Source organism: Mytilus edulis, chromosome 10 (genome assembly GCF_963676685.1).
Source record: "Mytilus edulis chromosome 10, xbMytEdul2.2, whole genome shotgun sequence".
NCBI lineage: Eukaryota > Metazoa > Mollusca > Bivalvia > Mytilida > Mytilidae > Mytilus > Mytilus edulis.
The window spans coordinates 4,430,067-4,454,314 of record NC_092353.1 but is presented as its reverse complement, the minus strand read 5'-3'; the positions used below and the strand labels follow the sequence as shown (position 1 = coordinate 4,454,314).

Below are 24,248 nucleotides of genomic sequence, written 5' to 3'. Positions count from 1 at the left end.
CAGTCTGTTAATAAATCATTCAGATCTATTTTTGTTCTAAGAATCTGTTTATAAGTGGAGAAGGGCAGCATATATAAAATTGAGAATGGAAATGGGGAATAACTGTTTAAGACTTAGGTTTACCCAAATATTCCTCATTTAATTCCAAAAAATAAAACCACAACACAATTATTTATACACATTTTTCCCCCTTCAACTGACAATCACTAGTTGTTTAAACTTTTGTAATCTATATCTAATTCACCTTCAACTTACTGATATCTACATAATAATCATTTTTATTTAAAATATTCGTCAAACTCAATTTTTTCATGTTTTTTTTTTTATCCGAGTCCATCAGTTGTCATATTAATCGATAACTATTATCAATATCATATTTATCAATATTTCACAAATTGTAGCTTAAATTTATGACTTTTTCACTACTAAAGAGATCATCTAATTTTTTTGATAGCACACCATGAGAAATATAATTTTGATTTATTTTGACGTACTTTTCATTATGTGTCATTACAGAATGGAGAAAAGATGAAAAGGCAAATATTACATTACAACAGTAATTGAAATCAACGTCTATTTAATTGTCTATCACAAAGGAACTCAAACCTCTTCCTTTCTCTGACATAGAGGCTTCAGCAGGGGGTATCCAAAGTTATTTAAAAGAATTGCGTCTTAAACAATCTGTATCTGAAGCATACACTATTTCAGAATACAGTTGAGAATGGAAATGGGGAATATGTCAAAGAGACAACAACCAGACCAAAAAGCAGAAAACAGCTGAAGGAAAATTTCAGTATGACATCTATGTTTCATTTGTCAAATAACTTTCATCAATACAAAACAGCAAAATTTAAGAGATCAGTGTTGAAACAAAGCGAAATGAAAGTTTCTGATTTTTTATACCATTTTAAAAATGTCTTCAAATTCATTATTAAGGAACTTGAAGCTATTGGGTTTTTAAATTTTAAAGAAACTTTATACTACTGCAAAGGTTGGTTCATAAGAAATTTTTAAAATGTAAATTCTTTTTTAATGTCATATACATATACAGGTCATTTTTGTTTTAATTAATATTTTGATAAATGCTTAGAAGCAATTGCATGCTGACGATTTTACATGTTGGACATTGAGTCAATTTACCCTCTTCAGAACCTCCTTGAGTTTCCACTATAACAGTAGTAAATCTTGTCAAATATGGTGATTTTTTTATGTATTGAAGGCATCAGCTTACAAATTTGACCCCAGAGCATTGACTCAGTCTACAAACAACCCTTTACTCAATCTAAATATTTTGTTATGTATTCAGAATTGTACCCCAAAAATTGAATTTAAGAGCCATTAGTCAATCAATCTACAAGTTTCCCCTGTATTAAACCCCTTTGTATATGAAGAGTATTGTATAATCTACAAGTTTCCCCTGTATTGAACCCCTTTGTATATGAACAGTGTTGTATAATCTACAAGTTTCCCCTGTATTGAACCCCTTTGTATATGAACAGTGTTGTATAAATGGCATTAAGACATTGTCTAAGAAAGTATGGATGTCAACCACTTTAAAAATTGCCATGAAATTTTACCCGATGATTGATTTGTTTTGAAAGGTAATTAAAACTATAAATCAAAACTAAATTTCCGCTCCATTTATGTACGACAGTGGAATTATCATCCGGTAGTTGCAATGATGGTTGACAATGGCCCAACATTACAAGTAAAACATGGTTAAATTAGTATTTCAAAGTAAAGGATGCTTCATACCTTATAATTAGACAATGCAAGACCTTTTAGTTTTACAACCTAGAGTAGGGAAGCTTAAAACAATTTCTTTTTCGTTGTTCATCAAGGACATATATCAGTAGCAATTCAAGATGTGAATGTGAACAACTATTATAAGCTGTTAAACACGTTGATAAGAAATGACTGAAATGATACAGCAATCCAACAACATTAATACACCAAAAATAAATATAAAGAGGTCACCATACAACATGAATGAATGATATTAAGACATATTTCCAAATTTCAGTAGACTTTGAGAAATATGCAGTAGACTGTTCAACTATTCTGTTTCTTTTGTTTTTAAAGGTCCCTTTCTCTTAAAACAATTCTCAGACTCTCTGATGCTGTCATTGTGATGGTTTATCTAGAAAAGTGCTTTAAATCAAGCAAGGTGCGTTTGACTTTCCACTAAGATACGAGTTAGCATTAAAAGTACAAGCATGTTGGTTTTTAATTACATTATATTCTGTCACTTCAAAGCTGATTTTAATTCCTTGTAATTTGTAAATTACAAGCCAATATATTCTGCTCAGTCAACCATGACTTGAGATGAGAGCGAACTTATGTAAAAGTCTGATTTTATCTTCAAATTGTCATAGAATTTTGATTGATGATATAAAACTAAATAGAAGAACTATGATGGAGAAAAACAAATACAAATCACATTGATCAAATTGGCCATGTATGGTACTGTAGTGACATGTTCTCCTAGCATAATTAAGACATATACATGGCCTACCAAAGGTAACACTAATATGGTTTTTATTGACACAGTAATTAACAATCTCTGTTGTGGACATGCTTGACCAGTCGCCCATGAAAATAGCTACCCTATGCTACTTGAGAGTTGTGTAAATACCATACAAGCAATTCTATATAACCAATATTTGTCATAAATGTTTTCCATTGTAAATAAATTTCCCAGTAGAAATGTTGACTTATGAAATAATTAAACACATCAAAAGATTATACACTGCAGTTACAACTTAATCAGATTAACAAATTATACATCATGTTAACATGATTAACAAATTATACATCATGTTCAAGTCTAATAAACAATTTGTATACAAATATATTTTCTTTTGAATTACAAATTAGGTTTTATTGGAAAGTTTTGCATGATATCAGAGATAGATTTAGCTATAATTTTTTGCATTTCTGTAGAAGATAAATCAAAGAAAAAAATTTATGCAAACTCAAAATAATTACACATCATGTGTCCAAGCTTCCCTTACAAGGTTCTAAAAACACCCTTTCTACTTTCTTTTCTGGTAATTATTACATCAGCCAATGAAATTCCTGCCTACAAATTTTGAAGGTGTGTATCAATATGGTGAAACCAGAGACTTCTGAAAGGTCTTTAAAACAAGGGTACTGAATGGAGTGTTTTCATGTCCTTGTAAGCACAGCTTGAATACAGTATCAGAGTTCTAAGCAGACTAGCCTTTATGACACATACAATTCATGTGTTAGTTTCCTTCTTTAATTATACTGCCTTCTCTAAGGCTTCTATGAAAGAGATGCTAGAGTTATATAGCCTCCTTGCAAATAGAATTGACAGGACATGGCACAAATTATCTTATTTATTTCTTCTGAGACAAGACAACTCTCCTCTCACTGTTATATAAATAACATAAGGTGCCTTCTTTAAAAGTTTAAATTTTCCTAAAGTGTTGTGTAAACTTTCTTTTGCTGTCTCTTTATTTTCAAGCAGAGTAAAATAAAACTCCTTTGAGTATTGTAACAGCTGTAATAAAACTATAAATCATCCTCAATGACTAAAAATGTGGACAGGTTTTTAAAAATGTCTCCTTCGACTCCCCATCCAGACAGGAAGAATTCCTGAAGGAGGTGAAATCCATCACACGTTTGTGTTGGTAATTAAAACATTAATTGTTGAAGGTGATTATATTTTCAGGTTTTGTGTGAACACAAATTTGCATATAAATTGTATTGGAACCACAGTTACATAAAAATTACATCTATCAATAAAAAGATATAAAAAGGTGAGGAAAAAATGTTTTTTGCTGGCAAAAGGAAAGAAACCATCAGAAAAACTATCCACCATCTTTTGACTGATACATCATCTTTTCACCATGTGGACATTAGACTGGCTGGTAAATCCTTTGAGGAAATGAAAATGTGTGATTGAAGGGTAAGCAGAAGGCCTTATCTAAAACTCTACAAAGAAATGTGACTTTTCACTCATTCCATGTTACCAGGATTGATTACAGAAAACATGGAGTGAAATAATGAAGAGGTTGAATAGCAGGGTTGAACACATACTTTTTCAATATGCCTCAATCAAGACAGAACTAGACACTCCATTATCCATTGTTTGCTGATAGCTCTGTTGACAATTATTATTTGGTACCTACACTGTCACATTATCAGGCCAGATAACCTTTACACTGAGTTCATTTAGTTGGTTCTTCATGCTGTCATTTATTTTGCTTGCTTAGCATTTTAGCATTTAAAATAAATATTTTTTACCTTACTGGTAAAATAAATATTTATTAAACAAGTTTATAATCGGTTTATCAACAAAATAATTTGATGAAAACCAGATGTAAGTGATATTATGATTATTTGGTTTTAACAAATGGCTAGTTCAATACCTGTTTAGATTTGACATTCTGTATACAGGGTACATTTAATGTAAACAATCACCTATAATGTATGGCTTTTTCATTTTTATTGCCGTTAGTCAATTCAGCGGAAAATTCATACAAAAGTTCTAATTTATAGGGTAGAGATACTGGCTGGCTACAATCGTCCTATTTCTGACATATGATTCATAAGCAATGTAAAAATTCTATTCTGATGAAAAGAAAGACACAAATTTTAGAAGTGGACAGATCAGTTAAAGGTTACAAAAGATAAGATATGTATTTCCAGCATTTTCGTGTGAGGCTTTATAAATTATATCAGGACACAAAAGATCTTTCCAAAAAAAATGTTCTTATTAAATAACTGTTTGAATAAATTTGTGAACTTGTCTTTTTTTGACAATTTAAACTTTACAAGCAAACCATGTACATGCTTTAGCTAATTGTTCGGCAAATAGTCAATTATACTAAAGTGGAGTTCATCCTAATTTTTGTTGTAGTCCTCATCTTTTAATTTCAAAACAAACCCATTAAATTATGTTTGGTTACTGGATACTTAATCTTAAAGAAAGTTTTGCACCAAAAACCACAGGAAAAAAACTAAGCACTCCATCAAATTGATAGAAAAGTAGCATTTTTCTGAGACGACTTGAAAACCTTGAAACATTTAATAGCGTAGGATGTTGAAATAGATGGCATTTGTCGGAGTCCATCGAGTGCTTGTAATAAGGCTGTCAGTACACGTTGTCACTCGACCTCTGTGTTAATGATTAGGTAATTCACGGTTGTCACCCTTGCCGATCAATGCAAGCTATTATTTAATGTGACCGTAAGTCTATGGTGACGAATGCTATTAAGACAAAATATGTTTCTTTCCCTTTTACTGACATTGATAAGTTTGATTCCGTTCAGAATTCATTACTTGTTACAAGTTAGTTATCGATGGCACTTCATTCACAAATTAAAACACACAAAGTAATTATAAAATGGTAAAAAATAAATTGTAGAAAACTACAAAAGGAAAAAAATGGGCCTTTTAGAAAAATTATTAGTTTCATTGAATTTCACCTTAATTGTAAAATAATTACTTGAACTTTTGATCAAAGAAAACTTTATGTAGCAAAATATCACTGATGAAAATCATAAAAATAATCAGATGAAAAAATATCCCCATCACTTTGATTGATACAAAATAGTTGCCTTTTGACAATTTTCCAATAAAATCCTAGAAAAATATTTAATAACTGTAGATTTGAAACAGCTGAGATTTTACCTGCAAAGCCGAATGAAATGGAACTTTGTTCTAAAGAAAATCGTAGTTGACAAGGGACTATGTTATAATTATCATGTAATTAATTGGAAAGTTGATTTTATTTCTGTCAATAATTTTGACCTGGGGGAGATGATGACTGTCAGATTTAAAGACCTGACTGTCGCTATTGTAGGCTCTGGAATCCGTACGGGACATGGAGCAAGTTTTAATTACAATTGAAGGGCCATTTATGTAACATTGTAAAAATTATACAAACATTACATGTTCACTTTTATATTTGTTCTGTTATGAATTTATCTACATAAAATATCTTTATACTATCAACTTATTGCACTATTTTAATTTTTTAATGGACATAAACTAGAGTATTTCTATTTTGCCAGAAGTAGACATTATAAATATTAAAAGATATTTGCAGATACCCTCTCTCTAAATCCAACACCAAAAAAAGATTTAATAGATTTCAGAGGTGCTCTTTGTACAAGTGAAACAAGCCCATGTTATACATGGGAAAATATTCATTTTATTGCTGTTCTTTGTCCTAAGTATCTTTAACAATATGTTAGAGATTTAGGACATATAGCTATTTAACTTGGGTTATAATATTGCTAATCATCAGTCATAACCTTTTGTTTTATAATACAGGTGACTATGATTAGTATAAGAAGACTTTCTCTAATAAATGTGAAATGGTTAATACTCCTTCTGATCCTAACATGTTGAAAGTACTGTAATTAAGTCTCTCTCATCAATTCAGATAAGATTAGAGATGACATTAGACCTTTGGGACATTCCATCTAACGAGACTTTGGCTACCTGGATCCTTTCAGGTGTAAATGATTACAATCTTGATCTATTGGTTAATAACTTCTGATATTCTTTTAATACCGGCCTATGTCTGCACCTGACTCAGGACGTGTGCACATAAATCTAGGACACGTTTCACGTCATATGTTGGTCAGGTGTGTTTCTCTTGGTAAATGACAAAATAAATTTCATTTTACATGGACATGACTCTGGCAATAATAAGCCTCATTTTCTTTTCATCTGAATACAATTTTATTTCTTCGTAAAAATAATAATCAATAAGGTAAATTTATAATGAAAGATAATTCTAAATTTTTTCCACACACTTAAGAGTAGTCAGCAGTCATTGCAAGACGTTATTATATATGAAATGAATGTATAAAATTGTTCATGTCATTGCTCAAATTTTTGAACTTCCCATATATGAAAAAGAATTCTCAGGGATTCTTTATAATCTAAACTGAACTTTGTTATTAAAACCATAAATATGTAGTAGCAAAGGGGTCAGTTTAATTCAAATCATATCTTGAGCTGGCCTATCTCAATACTGTAAATTTAGATATTATTGCAATGTTTTTATTATTACGAAAAATGAGACAGCTGGGTTATAATCACAATAATTTAAACTCGCATTTTGAAAATTTTAAAATGAATTAAACAGGATTATTCTCACTATCGCAAAAATCAAAATCGCAGTTTTGTCCAAAATGATTATATTGCAATAATAAATGCATGCAATAACTTCTGAATTGGCAGTAGTCTTTATATGTATTCTGCTCAAAACTCTATCTTAGACCAATTTTTTAAAAAGTTTTTACATTTCAGTTTTAACATAATGAAAATAGAAATGACCAATTACAATAGAACTGGATAAGGCAGTCTCGTAGTTTTAATTGTTATTTTCATGAAGTATTTGTAAGGAGCTGTCAAACTTTAACCATAGTTCATTACGTCATCTTTATTATGATTAGTGTTTCATTTTTAATTTAATTACTTTTAATGTCAAACTGTTGCACCAAAGCAATCGTAACCATACAATATGGTTCTATTGTAATCAAACTTTGATGAAAATTCCTTTTTTACCTGATTACTGTTATTTCTACCAATGTAACAAGGTAGGGTGTCCATTTCTCCTAATTACAGATCAATTATTAATTACAATAAGAGAATGTTGTATGATTGACAGTTCAAAGATAGATTTCAGTCAGGTTTCACTTTCCCCAGAGGTCATATAATCATCTTGTTCAATCAGACATACCCAATTTAATATGAAATAACAACTACATTAATTACGGCAAATTCTTAATCAACTTTTGCTGCATTACCTTGTAAGGGCAATGAGATGAAACAAGGTCCAGATGTTAAAACATCTTTCTAGAAAGTGAAGCTGTATTACTATTTTCAAAGTATATTCTCATTTCTTCTGTGTTTACTCATTTACATATATGGTTAACTTTCCCCCCAATCCACAGTTAAAAATCAAATTAGAAAAATTAGAAACACATCTTAGTAACTTTTGAATTCTATAAATATTTTACAAATAAATAAAGTTAATTTGTCTATTTTAGATCCACAAGAAGCACAGGTGTAAATAAATTTGTCAGTAATTAGTGTACAATTAATTACCATTGATGTCTAGTTAAATGTAATAGCTGCTAGGTTGTAAAATCACGGTCCGATTGTTAAACCGACTATCTCCTTGCATGCTGCATGCAATGTGTCGTGGAAGCAGCCATGTTTTGTTGACAAGATCATTGTTTATAGCCGTTATACCATACAGACATAACAAATACAAACCGTTCACCGTATCGCGTGCAGGACCAATTTGTTGGTGAGAGGAATTGTCTTTCTAAGTTTCCTGAAATAGGCGCTTAAAAAGAATTTGACTGATCATCTGATATTTCCGTAGAGCCGTCACGATACATTTAGTTTTTATATACAGATCACTAAACTGTTATATGTTATAGTAACGATGTCTATGGTCGAGTTATAAATACGTACAGAATCGGTATTCAATGACAAAAATGACTGGTTTGCATGTGACAAACATTTAATTATAAATTATACATAACTCTAAAGTATTAAAAACACATTGTAACGTAATGTTTGTCTGCAGTAACTTGTAGAGTATTGGGGGTCAAAATATAATTCCATTGATAGAAGTCGTGTATAATATTTAGACTTCTTTTCTTTTTTTAGGTTATAACTTTTGGACCAATCTGTAGGATTTCCTAAACATTTTGTGTATAAAAAATGTTTTCCAATTTAACGTTAACATAATACTTTTATCACCAATATATAATTATGCTAGAATTTGTAAAAATTGTGCACAATTGCAATAAAATAAAAATTCTGTAATAAATTGGAATAAATTTCATCAATTTTAAGTGTAACAATGAGAGTAAAAATTATTTGCAGTATATTTTAGCTTAAGGAAAATAGGAAGTTAGCTCTATTGAAATTTAATGATCATACTTTATAACATAGCATTAAGCTTTACTATCCTTTACGAACAATAACTACGATTTTGATGACATTATTTCATACAATAAACAAGAAATTATAGAATATATTAAATAGCTCTCAATAAGTTTGTATTTCACTGAATGGTTGATAATCCACACAGTAGAGGGGAGTGAATAAAGATGTCATCCCATTCAATAAGGCGTGACGCCATATCATCAACCTTGTCACCTTCTTTATGTCAATGTTAACTTTCACAATGGGGGTTCGATAGTCTCTTTTGTTAGAGACGGTATTAAAACCATATGATCTTATCAAGCACTCGATCAAGCAAATAAATATGAAATATTAATGCTAAACAGAGAAAAAAAAGGAATTTTTATATTAAATGTTTTCAAGATCGGAAAAAAAAATTGATATTTCAATTTATGATGTGTCTTTCTTATTCTAAAGTATGCACATCTTTTAGTAATGGATTCTTATACAATCAAAAAATGTTTATGTAAATAAAAATAGGAAAAATAGTCACTATATGAAAATTCAATTTACATCTGTAAAACCCAACTCAACAATTATTTTAAGTCAAAGGTTATATTTTCAGTTAAAGTTTTGAAACAATACAGAAATTACAGGCTAAAGATGATTGTAATGTTATACCTTTAATGGAACTCAAACATTTTTCTCGGCCAAGAGTTGGGTTTAATAAACCAAACTGACTTTCCATCCCTACAAATTTTTAATTGCATATCAATACTGTAAAAGAACCCGTAATTATTGTCTGGCAAATTTTATATTGCATAATATCATCAATGTCGTTAATGGAATAAACACAGTCCTTCGTTGTCTCGATGGTGCCGACCATCATTTGGAGAAAAACTAAGTGATAATTAAATCCATCATGTTCTGACAGTATATGAAATGACTGTCAGTATAGAGCTAGGATGAACAATATCTTCATTTATACAACTTATAAATGAATCAGCTTTGTTGTAAATAAAATCATAAATAAAATCATGTTGTCCTCCGCCATTGTAGAGATTCAAAAGTCAAGTATGAAACTCAATTCTGATTTTGGAAATACTTGTGGCTTAAGGTTTACAGTTATATCTAAAAGGCAAATGTCATTCAACAATCCTTGAGGTTAAATTGAAACAAAATTTATATTTGTCCGTAAATAAGAGTTAAGATGCTAGCTGAATTTATAAAATAATTTAATTAAATTTATCTATTTTACTTTCTTAGAATATTTAAAAAACCTAAAGATTCTTTAAAAACAGCAATTCAAACAGTATATTTTCCAGGTATAAGGTAAAAATAAGGGTTGGTAAGGAAACCTTAACAACAGGTGCATTTTATTTTTGAGGAAATTTATCTGAAAACTATACTAATAATAGTAAGCCATCACATCACTTTCAATGCGTTCTCCCTGAAATTTCATAATATGTTTTGAACTGAGGGGATTTTCCTATTAGTAATTTCTTCCAAAATTCATTTCAAAATTGGTTTGCTTTCTTGTACTGTTGTTTTCATGTATCATACTTTATTTATATACCCAAAAATAGACATTTTATTATCTACATAAGCATGTAAGAAAAATGCTTGGGAACTCACAGATTACAAATGGAAGTAAACATAGGTATGTATGTTGAAAACTAAATTTCGGCTAATTATATTTTTTCAAGTTTATATTCTTCAGTTTGTAATAAAACCTTTTTTTATATGATTAAATTTGTTTATTTGTCTATATAATATTGTTACATCCCATTGTAATACCTTCAAACACTGCATGGAATAAAGTTCAATCATGACAATTAGGACAATTATTTATTGAGAATTATAAGAACATATTTATTAGGGTCAATCAGGGTGAAATTATCATATTAATAAACACATTGTATCAATTATATTAAATAAAAATCAACATCTGTTTATGGCTCGCTCCAATGAATATTTTGTTAATCAAGCAATGTATATCACTAATTAATTCCTTTTTTACCAATAAGAGAAAATATCCTTTCTTTTCAGAGAGAAATGGTAATTTAGTGTAATCGCATTGTACCGACACATGTTTAATTTCTTCTACATTCAAACATTATGGTTCGTCTGATTTTTAAGGCGACATTTAAATGCAACAATCCGATTACGATTATTCAGGTAAATTGACTCAGGATCTACCTGTTTTTAATCTAACTAAGGAATGAATGATGACAAAAGTATGGTTAAATTCAAGATTTGTTTACGGGGTTAATTTCCCTGACTGATTTAAGTCTTTCATCTTGGATAAAGACAGATTTAATAAAAAAATAAGTTTAACCATAGAATCTGCAAGAAATTTCTTTACAAATTATGCATCGGCAGTTAGACATGAAACATATGCAAATATTTTCTTTTTTCTGTCATTTATAATATTTTTTATTGGGCTTATTTCAAAGAAATCAATCAATAGCAGAAAAAGAAACAAGAAATAATTTGAGACAGTAATAAATTCTTTGCTGCATGAGAGAATTATTCTATACTAAAGACAGGGAAAATCTATTATTTCTGTGGCTATTCCTTCGATCAATTCAGAAAATCAGAAAGTAGAAGGACAAAGATGATAATGAAGGAAGTCCTTCCAAATCATAAATACACTATCTACGTAAAAAAATCCCTTCACAGAGGGTTTGAAATCTAGGCAGAGAGAACAGGGTTCAAATCTGAAAATAAAATCTATTGTAACTCTGTCACATGTTAATGTGTGCCTGTCCCTAGACCTTAAAAGAAGTTGTCTTTAGTCACTCTCAAACAGTTAATTGCAAGATCACCTTACAACCAACAACTGAAGTAGGTGCTGAAGAAGCTATTTTTATTTGGACTGTTATATGGACTTAACTCTATTCTAATTGCTAAGTTAATGTATCCAAATATTGATAGAGGTATACTGGGATTCCTTGTCATCAGAAATATAGCAAAAAGTTACCTAGTAAGGCCTAAATAAATAAATTGTTTGTTTCCCCAATCCTGACCCTGCCAAGCCAGGTGTGGGTAGGCATGTAGGGAGATCATTTTTTCTCTCCAAAAAGCTGGAACAATATTGGTCGATCTGGCAAGCCTTAAATTGAAAATGAATAAAATAATATTTGACTTTAATAGTTTTGACAATAAAATGTTATGAGTAGGACTGTTTTTGCAGGGTCGGTCTGGATTGAGGAAACAAACAATATTGTATTTTAAGCCTCACAAGTATTTTAAAGATACATTTTTTGTACCATATCTTCTGTTGTATTATTTTACTTTCTCAATGGAAAAATAGTGCAAAAAATCTATGAAAAACATTACCAGTTGACAATGAGAAAAATCCTAGCCATGCAGTCTGAATCGAACAAGCCAACCAGTCTGACTTCATCATAGACTAGAGACTGACACATCATTTATATTTGACGGCATAACATCATTGTCAAAAGAGACAAAACTTTGTCATATTTCAAACCTAATAGTTTTATAAATTACACGTTTTTAGTTAAATTACCACTATCCCTAACAATAAACAAACCAGATAAGAATCTACTATGACCCACATGGACCTCTAGCTCACACCCAGTCTATATAACAATCATCCCGCATATTTATCAGATGTAATAAACAAAGAAACGCATACCACAAAAATACTTTTTTTACAAATTTAAATGTAAAATATATTTTGTTCACTTAAAAACACAGAAAACAATAGAAGTACTTTTAGTTTGGCTGTTTTGTTTATTTGTGTGTTTCAGTTTCATTGTTTGTTAGTCTTATATAGGGTAGACACGGAAACACAATACTCCTCATCTGGTAGTTATATTATCATATCAATATATTGAGTGTAATTATGACATACAATAAGATATGATATGATATCAAAAATTTGTTTGACATTTTTTTAGCAATTAAAGCGAAATCTAAACTTGAAATCTACAACAATATTGTTATATAGATCAATATTACAAGTTTACATACTATTTTCAGGTCAACAACAAAGAACATTTTGTAGTACATTAGACAAACAACTGGTACGATGACAGTGAACGTTTTGTAGTCATTATACAAACGAATAAATAACATGCATTTTGACCTCCTAGATATCTAATATTGGTAATCTTATTTAGTCGTTGTCCAACTGACCACAACTTCTTGTATCTTATTTATTTTTTGTAGTACGTAATGTATCCCTGTGAGACTAACATCACAGTGTCGCCAGTTTACAGTCATATGAAACTAGTTTCTAGTATTACAATGTTAAGGAAATTATTGAACCAATCTTTACATATTCTTTGTACATATATACTAAATTAACTTCTTTGCAGACATTTTTTTTATAACAGTTTTTGCAAATCCACAAGTTTTATTGACTCAAAAAATCATTTTTGATATTGTTTCTTTTTTCTTCCGTCATGGTTTTTCCATTTGAACCCAATCACTTGTCAAAGAAGAGAAATGTCCTGTTAAGGTGGCTGCTAATATATTTTGTAATTTGGGTTGCAGGTTTAACAGTCATAGAATCTACAGAACTTGAGGTAGATGTATGTCCTTTAGATAGCAACCCAACAACATATCAAAACCAAAAAAACACAATTTATTATGATTTTAAGAGATACAAGTAAATCTTTCGTAAGATAACAAATACCAAGTCCATCAATTTATACCAAGTGGATGTTAGGTAGCCATCAATTTATTTTATTTATTCTGATCTGAATCTCTTTATCTCTTTATCAGCACAATCATATGCTTCATCAATTTACAAAATTCTAAAATCTTTTAACCCATTCTGGCCTCAGAAAATGACAATGAAACATCTCGACTATACGACGATCACAGAAAGACAATGTTGCTTTTAAATATAACTACGATGTTTACTTCCGTGAGGAAATGAGATGTCTTTCCAGCTACGATATAAATAATAATCAGTACATTATGATCCCACATCTTGTCCAGTGTATGAATACACCCTAATAATGGCCGACCAGCCGCTTGCTCTGTATCTAATAGGAAATAATTAACAGTTGTTCACTAACTGAATGGCACAAGAAGATGGAATGGTTGTTTTCTAAAACTTTTTAATGTCTTGTGCAAGTTAATACACTCAATTAATTCTTACATTCACTGTAATTTTATACCACTTGCAATGTTCGCTGCCATATTTGAATAATGACGTCTTTTAAGAAATCTACGGGATATGACACACTCCGGATGCTTACGGAGAAATATTTTGTACAATTTCCTCCTCTTTTGAATCACATAAGAGTCGTAATAATTAGCAGAACTTGTAGAATTATGGGTAATAAAACCTTTTATTGTCATTACTTTACCTGTGAAAATTAATGTGTAGATTTTATACAAATTGGTGTCAAGCCGAGTGATAAATAGACACAGAGAAAGGTTTCTATTGAATAGGTACCTGTCAGACAATCAGGTAATAATGACAAAACATTTCACTACCTGATAAACACAGAAATCGTCTAAAAATATTAATCTGAACGCATTAAACTTCATTAACTTTAAAGTCTTTAATTATTTGTTTTAAACAAATGATAATAGAGACATCTTATTGACAATATCACTTATGCATACATTCTAAATATTTCATAAAGTATCACTTTTAATGAGTACAATTACTTTTTTCTTTCAATAACCGATGATTTACAGTCCAAGCACATCCAAAATTCAAAACCATCACACCAATACTGTTTTCAAGAATATGTAAATTGAAATTCACTGGGAAGAAAATGAATAAAAAAGAAGGTGGAAGATATCAAGAAGTCAAAGGTCAAGGAGAAACTGACAATGCATGAAAGCACATGAAATGCTTGAATATAATTCTTACAGTTGACTTGTAATACTGGCATTGTCCAAGGGAAAGCAATTTATAAAATGTCTACTGGAATCAAATTGTTAATTGTATGAAACTCTTCTTGAAACATTTTTCCAAGAATAAAATCATACATATTTTATTTTTCTTAACAAATGCATGTGACCAAACTAATAAATGTAATAGAGAAATAAGAACATGTGGTTTGTTTGCTAATGAGATTTTTTTTTAACTCAAACAAATAGGTTACATACATCTACAAGTACTAATTTTCAAATTTCTGTTATCTTACAACAATGTATACGATTAAGTTTAAAATATAAAGTTTTAAAGTTCTTATCAATGAATATTATTACGGCCTTTTGTAGAAAATTTCAAATAAAGGTTGTAATTAAATAATCGACAAAAATGTTGAAAAATCAAGTCATGGCTAAGCTATGCAACACCTGGTGATTTATCAACAATCTACAAAAATATTTACAAAAAGAAAAACTCTTTCTTTTAGCTTCCTTTCCCTTCTCAAACTGTACCCTATCACTTACAAATATGTTTTTCTTTTCAATAAAGTAACAACTACGATCGCTATCTCAAAAACAATCTGATTAACCTTAAAAACGAGCTCTAACAATCAACGTGAAATATTACATATTACAAACTTGATTTGTCAAACATAATTGCAATTAAAAACTCATGATACAATAATGATTTTAATTTTCTTTTATCATTATCTTAAATTTATTCTTTCAATGAATTGTGTCTCCTGCGGAAATGCTATGAAGTACTATTTGAACTGTCAACGATCCAACTCTTACAACACCCAAATCAATGTATAATTGTAAATAAAGCAATAGTCACTGGCCTGTGATGAGCCTCAGATTAAATCGTTATTAAATGAATTGTATTTATGTAAATAATTGTTTCTATTGTCTGGGTATTGATTGGACAAATAAAATACAATTTGTACTCTAAGTTGAAATATAATTCTGTGTCTATAGATCAGCCATTAATTGGAATCAGAAAAGGTATATGTATCAAATGTATACCTTCTTTGAGATCAGTTTTTTAATGAAATTTTAATATGGTGAAGGAACACACACATTTTTTTGTGATTGCTATGGGGTAGAAATTTTCAAAAAACTATAAAATTCTGCAGTGATAAAACATAGCACTGGCACCTTAATTGACTACGAACAGACATCAATTTTTGCAATGATTGAAACTGTTCCAAAGTAAAAATCCCTAAATTACCGTAAGACACACAGATACCCTCAACATAAACCAAGAGATACAGATATATATATATAATAAAGCTCTATAATAAACAGCCCGGTATCACAAACTTTAACATTGACTACAATCGCCATAAAGTGTTGTACAATAGCACCCGGATATGTAGAATAAGAATATTGAACATCAATTAAGACTGAACTATTAATAACAAGGTGATAATGGCTCTATATTGTTACATAGTGAATGAGGTAATATCATTAATTATTGACCATTAGGGAGGGCAACAATAGTTTTAATATACAAAGTTCTTTCTTATTACAGGGTCAGCTTATTGGCTTTCATTTCAAGGTAAAACGAGGTGGGACAAGGAAACAATTACTTATGTCTGTTTTGTTCTAGAGTCTAATTCTTGCATTGTTTTCCTAAACCTATTAAGTAAAACAGATTGAAACTAAAATAGCCACTTTTTTTATTCCTATAATTTTCTACAGATGGCATTCACATTTTTCTGTTATGCACATTTGCACTTTGAAAAATAATTTAAGAAACAAAAAACTGCAGATATTGTTTTCTCTCCAGGGTGAAAACAATACCTGCAGCACTTGAGACTAGAGAGCTACTTTGCAGATCTGCAGATATTATTTTCCACTAAATATAAACCAATTATTGCATATTATGTTTAATCTATGTGATCAGAACAAAATTTCTTTATGGTATTAGTTTAACACTCATCTGATCTTGTTGATAAGCCAGATATATCAATATTTTCACCAAGTTTTATTTCAATAACAGCTTCATATTTGATTATCCCTTTTGAAGATAAAAATCACAAAACATCATTAAATTCCTTCTCTTCAGCCAAATCTGTATCATTTTAATAACAAATAGTCAAAATTCCAGATTTTTATGAGATTAATCAAATCAATTTACATTTTTAGTAATTTGCATGAGTCAATTACCTCCCTTGAATGAACTTCAATGTTCAATTTCTAGTAGCAGAAAATTTCTAATAATACTAATTAACACAGGCAAAAAATTATATGAGGCTCTAGAGGAATTAATTACTATTTATTACTTGTTTAAAAATTGTATGATTTAATTATTAGTGGTGCAACAACTTTGTCCTAAACTGCATTAATGAATTCTAAAATATGACAATGAGAAAAATACATGATGCTCAAATACTTAAGGTATAAATTTTCTGGTATGAAAGTAAAAATCTGTTGTGTATTTGATTTTGTTTGTTTACTATGTATTTAAGTTTAATATTTCTGATATAAGAGAGAAGTTTATGTTGGATTCTGTATATACCTTTACATTGCACAATAAAATGACCACGGTTTGAAATTATTGTATTTTTTTGCCCTTCCAAAAATAGTCCCCCTCCCCAAATATAATAATCCAGACCCTCTACCAACCAGGTAGACCTACAGATGGTAGGAGAATGGAGTAAACTACTATTGTTTATTGATCACTTTAATTCACCTGGGCCCAGAAAGGTAATTGTGGGTTACTGGACCATAATTTCACCAACAACTCAAACAGATGTCCAAATTCTTCTACCTTCATCAAATATTTAAAACCAAACTTGGATTTGATTACTTAGATTTTTTACGTGTAGTAAATGAGATATGAGGATATGTTGATTGGCCTGGGGGAGACAATTTAATATGTTTTAATTTGATCTGACAGAGTCTGGTTTTCTGGGTTCCCCAAGACTTCACAATCTGTCAACATACCTGAAATAATGGCTTAATCAAAACTACATTAACAATTATATTTTTATTAGAAAAAAAACATGATTATTTGAGCGTAATTTTCTGTAATTACACAATTCATGTAAACAGATACACAATCACCATCAGTGCCTGATTTCTTTGAATGGGATGGTGAACAGCTTTGATTATAAAAAGTTTGACTTTTTGAAGGGCTTCTGGGACTACAGGAAGAAGAATTTGATACACAACCAAAATCAATGCCTGATTTTTTGGTATAGGGGATTGATCAAGTTTGATTAAGAAAAGTTTGACTTATTTTTTTAGCAATCAATTAATTTTTTAGTAACTTATATTTTCTTTAGATACATTTTTTTGGCGATATATTTTTAAGAACAAATGACTGCAGACCAAGAAACATTGTGGAAAACTGTTATGAAAGGTGTCAATTCTTATTAATTTACCCCTGATCTCCGTTGACAGAGTTTTGCAGTTAAAATGATATGATTAATTGCGTGTTTTGTGGTATTGAATTTGTCTGTTGAATGTGAAATGGTCAGGCAATATTGTCATCAATTTAGCATGGCCATATGATAATACCAAGCTTATTTGTGTGGTCATCTCCTAATAACATTGCTGACATTTTGATTTATTGACGGTTAATGTTTTATATGAATGCGAAGAAAAGTACAAACTTGTATCTTTGACCAGGCTAAGGGGAAATAACTCATTTCAAACTTTTTACCTGTCTATTGAAATCTGGGTTGAAAATGTCCAGTTTTGGGTAACATTGAAGAAGTCCATTTGTTCTGGTTTACAAAGTGTTTTTATGCAATTATGACATAATTTATAAAATATAATTCAGTGAATATCAGTGACCACAGACAGTGTCAGTCTCTCAATGGTTGAATAGCATACATACAACATAGAAAAGGTCAAATGTGGGCAAAACCTGCTGCAAAAATTGACAGAAAAAATTTCATAGCAGCAATCTTTTTTTTTTAAGAAAATATTTTATTCCTGTATTTTCCCAACAAAAATATTATTACTTGCAATATATGAACCAGGATAGAACATTTACATCCATGAATAATATGAGCAACAATACTTTATGCATTCTTCATAACCTAATCATATAACATTAAAGTGGCAACCACCACTCATAAATCATCTTGTCCGTTTGTCTAACATGTAAAAATAAACTCTGGCTAAGTTGCTTAATGTACAAGTAGCTTAAGCCTTCTTTGTAAATGAAGGGCAGCTCAAATGTGTACAATTAATAATGTGATATCTTACCTTGAAAATAAGCTTTAGTCCTGAGAAAGCTGACAGCAAGTCTTAATATAGACAGTTTATCTAATTTCGATATGACACTTTGTTCAAATGGTAACAAGCTAGCTAAATGATCTAGTTCAGAATTAAGTCTCTCTCTATGTCGTTTACTTGGGTTACTTTTAGGAGGGTCCTTGGATGGTGCTTTTACACTGCAATAAACAAAACAAATATATTAATAATATAAGACAAAATACAGATATTTCCAATATAAAACAAAATGAATATTTCTATGAACTGACTAAAGATAAACTTAAAATTGTGTAAAAGAGCGAGAAAAAGTGAATAGTTTTGTCAGCGGTGGTCCAAAAGATCAAGAGGTCCCCTGAATAAAGTTGCTCATGGTCTTAATTAACCTAATTCTTCCAGTGATCAAAGGATTTGTTTGGTGTATTAAATTTTCTAAATTATACAGTAAATATTAAATAATGGTTTCGTTTAGACAACATGGAGAAAGAGAGCATTAAAATCAAATTAAGCATGTAATAAATGGTCCACATGTTCACACATTTTTACACAATATGACCATAAATGACTTCACATTGAAGAGCTCTCCAAACTGAAGTACTCTGTAAATATTTGTTGTAATCATTACAAAAGAGAACTCTTGTAATAGCTGACAAGTCACTTAACCAACTGGTAAAGATGTCAAACGCCATTCAATTGTAACTGGTTTTTATCAAGTGCCATTCAAATCTAACTGTTTTTATCAAGGGCTGCTCTCTATTTAAATCAATTTAACATTTCTTTCAGATACTTAAAAATTCTTCCTATAGTTTTAATAAAAGATAAAAGAAAAGCTAAACATTACAGTATTTCCTTTGTCTTTCTTTGTTAATTTCTAAAAGTCTTCCTATAAAATATTTAAATATTATTATATTAGGCCAACTAAAATTAATTTGTGGATTTTCATCCGAATTTTTGAAAAAAATGGGGCGGGTGGGAGGATTTTATTTTTTATTTTTTATTTCTTATGAAACCCTCTTGTGACGTGTTCTTCCAATATGCAAGAGTAATAATAAGTTTATATTATGTATAAACATATAAGGAATAGTACATAATATTTCAAATCTTAACATGAATAAAAATCTCTAATTGGCAACCACTGTTCTACATGTAATAGTTGCTTTAGAAGCCTTAACAGCAAAAACATAAAAGAAGAATGCTCCCCTCAGTAAGACTTCACCAAATTTAGTGTCTTTTTAAGCGACCATTTTTTTGTTTCCATAAAATGAAACAAATATGCAACTAAAGAATTACGAGTTCAGAATAAAATTAAACTGTTTTGAAAACGAAAGGGTTGGTGCTTTTATGATTAATATGTAAAACATGAAGGTGTTTGTGCTGTTTGTCATTAAAAAAAAGCCATGGGTAAATCTAAGTGTATGTTTGCCGACTTTTTGAACTCAATTGTCTGTCATAAATCTCACAAGTTCGTGCTTGCGTCATTTTAATTATACAGTTATGGTTTTGTACGAATGTGTTCCACGATTCGAGCTCTTTGGGTATAATTCATAGTCCACAATTCCTGCCACAAAGTCATTTTATAAAAAAAAAAAATCCACGGTTTTCTTAATCACAGAAATTTGTATCACACCGCGATTTGCCATCTTGGACACAGCGTATAACTTGTAACCCGATTATTTCATGCCCTTCTTGAAATAAATCTCTATTCTCGGTAGACGATTTTGTCATCGTAGAGCTGCAGAATCTTTTTTAATTACTCGAAGTAACACGAAAACCGAAAATTGAAACAGGAAGTCTGAAAGGAAACAAAATTTTTGACGGTTACCGGAAACGGAGATGAACAAATCCGGAAATCGTAAATTTTTCAAAATAAAAAAAATCGGGGCGGTACGTTTTCAGAGGGGCGGGCGGGGATGAAAATCTATCAATTAATTTTAATTGGCCTTATGACTAAATTAAAATTATATTCAAATTTTTGAGTTTTTCAATTATCATACTCACAAAAATACCACTTTATATATTTAATATTTGACCAAAAATATGGAAAATTGACAGATTTTAAAAGTGAGATAACTATTAATTCAATCGGAAATTAATCCTGGCATTTAATAATGAGATGACCAACCACCAACACAGCAGGATGTACCATAAACCCCGCTAGTTTGATTGACAAGCTCAATGCACATTTCACAATATTTGATAATCTCATTGTGAGGCTGATACACTTCTCAAAAATACCATCATGCAACCTCATTATACGAACAATTAGGCTTCAGTCACAATTGTTTGACTAGCATACAATGACGGAGGTCCGAGGGGATCAGCTATCATTATTCTAGGATAATAACAAATGTCTCACAACAAATTAACCCCTCATTATTCTGTTTCTCTCTCAATTGACTTGGATTTTGGGGCCACTTCAAAACACTCTGGAGACCATATCTTCTACACATCTGTTAACTAGATGTTTGAAATTAAAAAATCTTATAAATTTCTATGAATCTCAATGTATAAGATGATGTTAAATATAGGATTACTAAGTATACCCCGGAGGAACATTATTCTTGATTTTTTGTCCTGGATATTCATCTCATCTTCAGACCGTTAGTACAATATTTGTTTAGTCTTGTAAATTATCTGGCAGACGAATATCTACCGATGAGAAAATTTGGGTACTTTGTATTCCTATACAATGATGATTTGTGTAGATTTTTAAAGAAGTATCCCAATATTCATAAGCCACAGGCATTCAGATATCTTTCTCAGGATGTCAGCTGGCTTTTTAACTTTTGACACCTCATCTTTAATAAGTTTGTTAAATCTTCCTTTTTTTGGAGTTTAAAGTAAAATTACAATAGTATTTTATATGATGGAAAATTGGCAGAAACTTAAAACAAATTATTGAAAATGAGATATACAGCAGTGCACATTTGTTTCAATACAAAATTAATAAGAGAAAATAAATGGATTTTATTGCTTCAAATTAAACATATTCTGATTTCTTCTTTTGAATAATGTTTTACTACAAAGAGAAATAAGAACAAGGACAATAGGTTTGGTCAATGCAGCATCTAGTCTTTGACAAATCAAAATTTATCACAGTCCAAATTAAATTCAGGGAATTAAAAAGTTTTTAGAATATTCTCCAATGAAATTGATTAATGGAGTATGTTCCCATTAAAGTAACAATAATTAGATTGATAATTCTAGAATGCACAGAAAATAACATCCATAACATTGTCTTATCATTTCTCCCTCGCGTAGAACTATAGTTCCCGCCACAAAACCACATCAAACTTCAAGCCATCAAAGTCTAATTTAAAATATCATTAATATCTTGTTAAATGAAAACCCAGAAGGTTGTAATTTCATCTGAGACCCGTCAAATTGCCCCGGGCCATGTAACTGTTGCCAAATGATCAAATATTGCTTTTTATCACCAATAGACAACAAGCCGATGTCAGCAGAGTAATTGAATTTTCCAGCATTAATGTCGAATTGGATGCCAATTTGGTAATATCATGCTCAAACAATCAGGGGTAAATCATGCATCAGAGTAACACCATACCGCTATTTCATTCTACATCAATCGAACGACACAAATACACAAATGTTTTACCGAACATAAAAATACATTTCATTTTAGTTGATTTGATTACAAGACAGTAAAACGTTCGGAGTGAAAATAGATATAATACAATGTTGTTCATTTCTAATCAAATTAAGAGAAATAGATTAACCTTATCTGTATGGTATTTTATGTGTCAACCAACACATTACCAGTGAACAGTCCTTACACGGCACGCACAACACGAAACTTTATACTAAATATTACAATCTGTGCAATATTTGTATATATAACAATGTCATAGGGTGGCATTAATATTTTATCAACCAAAACAGTTGTCACTTTGACATTTTGGGTAAAAAAGGCAAGAAGTTAAATGATAAAATCTGAAATGTATTTTGAAGGAATTATATTGATGTGCATAGCATTGCACTAAAATTCTTTAATACACTTTGAAATGTGTCCATTCTGAATATTGACCATCCATATGTTTTAAATGAAAAAAAGTCAAGAAATGAAAAAAATATTGAGAGTCAGTCCCAATAGCTATACATAAAAGGACCAGTACAAGGATGGCTGTTCCTCATCCTGCTCCTTGAATGACTATTCATCCAAAGAATTTTCCTCAATCAGATAAATTTATGGCATGCTCCTAGGTCAACATATCACAATCCCCCCCTGCAATTACTTGCTACAAAGTTCAGTTACCATAAATGGAACAAAAAAGTGAAACTTCCAATTCTTTATATAAACATTGAACAATAGAAAACTTTGGTAAAACCAGTAATCAAAGTTTTACATCACTCACAAGCCTTAAATGTATAGAGCAATAAACATTCAAACTTTGGAATAAATTCTCTTTTTACTATCAGAAACTGCACATTTAAATGTGATAAATGTTGACAGAGGTACTTCTTACGGAGGGGAACAAATGAGGGGAAACATTGGTTTCATTTCCAAATTCATCATAGTGTTAAAACAAAAGGATTTTCTTGACAGCCAAAGTGTTGAATTTGTCTGTAAATACAGGGATTTTACAGATCAATTAATTTTAGGTTATTTTAGAAACAATAAAAATTAAAAACTGATTCGAGTCCCTCCTTAATGTACCCTTGAAAAAGTACAAATGAGCAACATTGAAATGATTTGTGCAGATTAATAGTGAAAAGTAAAAGGTCCAATTATCTGACAAGGAAATAACAGTTATAAAACTCACTGACATTTTTCTCTGCCTTTAAATTTACTGTTGAATTTGTTTTGAAACTGAAACGTTAAAATTACATGGTGTTTACCAGTTTATTTCAATCAAATAATAAAAATAATGTCCATGATAGGGTTTATGTTGAGAAATAGCATGAACTTTGATACCATGATAAATTGTAAAGTCAATAACACATAAGTATGTTCAAAACTGTATAAAGAATATATACTTTCTGTATTAAAAATAGGAAATTAATAAATGGAAAAAACCCAACCTCCACACAACCAATGATGTATAAAGCTCAACACACAATCTTCAATGATTTATCAAAAGAATCAAGAGGATATTTTTCAATATTATAAATGTAGATATCCTTGCCAAATATCTTGAAATCTTTAGTATTAATGACAATGTAGATATCCTTAACAAAAATATGTAGACGGAATATTTGTAAGTTGAAAGGAAGCCCAACCATCTGAT

At 30.2% G+C, this 24,248-nt stretch overlaps 1 protein-coding gene across 9 annotated transcripts in view; it reads right to left on the bottom strand.

Annotated features, from left to right (window-relative positions):
* LOC139493180 (single-minded homolog 1-like) overlaps window positions 1-24,248 on the bottom strand; it is a 64,431-nt gene that overhangs the window by 18,895 nt on the left and 21,288 nt on the right. For all 9 annotated transcript variants that reach the window (XR_011656935.1, XR_011656939.1, XR_011656937.1 and 6 more), the window contains one exon: window positions 18,997-19,184. Coding sequence is in view for 2 of the 9 variants with exons in the window: in XM_071281366.1 (XP_071137467.1) it covers window positions 18,997-19,184 (188 nt within the window). In the remaining 7 variants the exon portion in view is untranslated. The remainder of the gene's footprint in view (window positions 1-18,996; window positions 19,185-24,248) is intronic.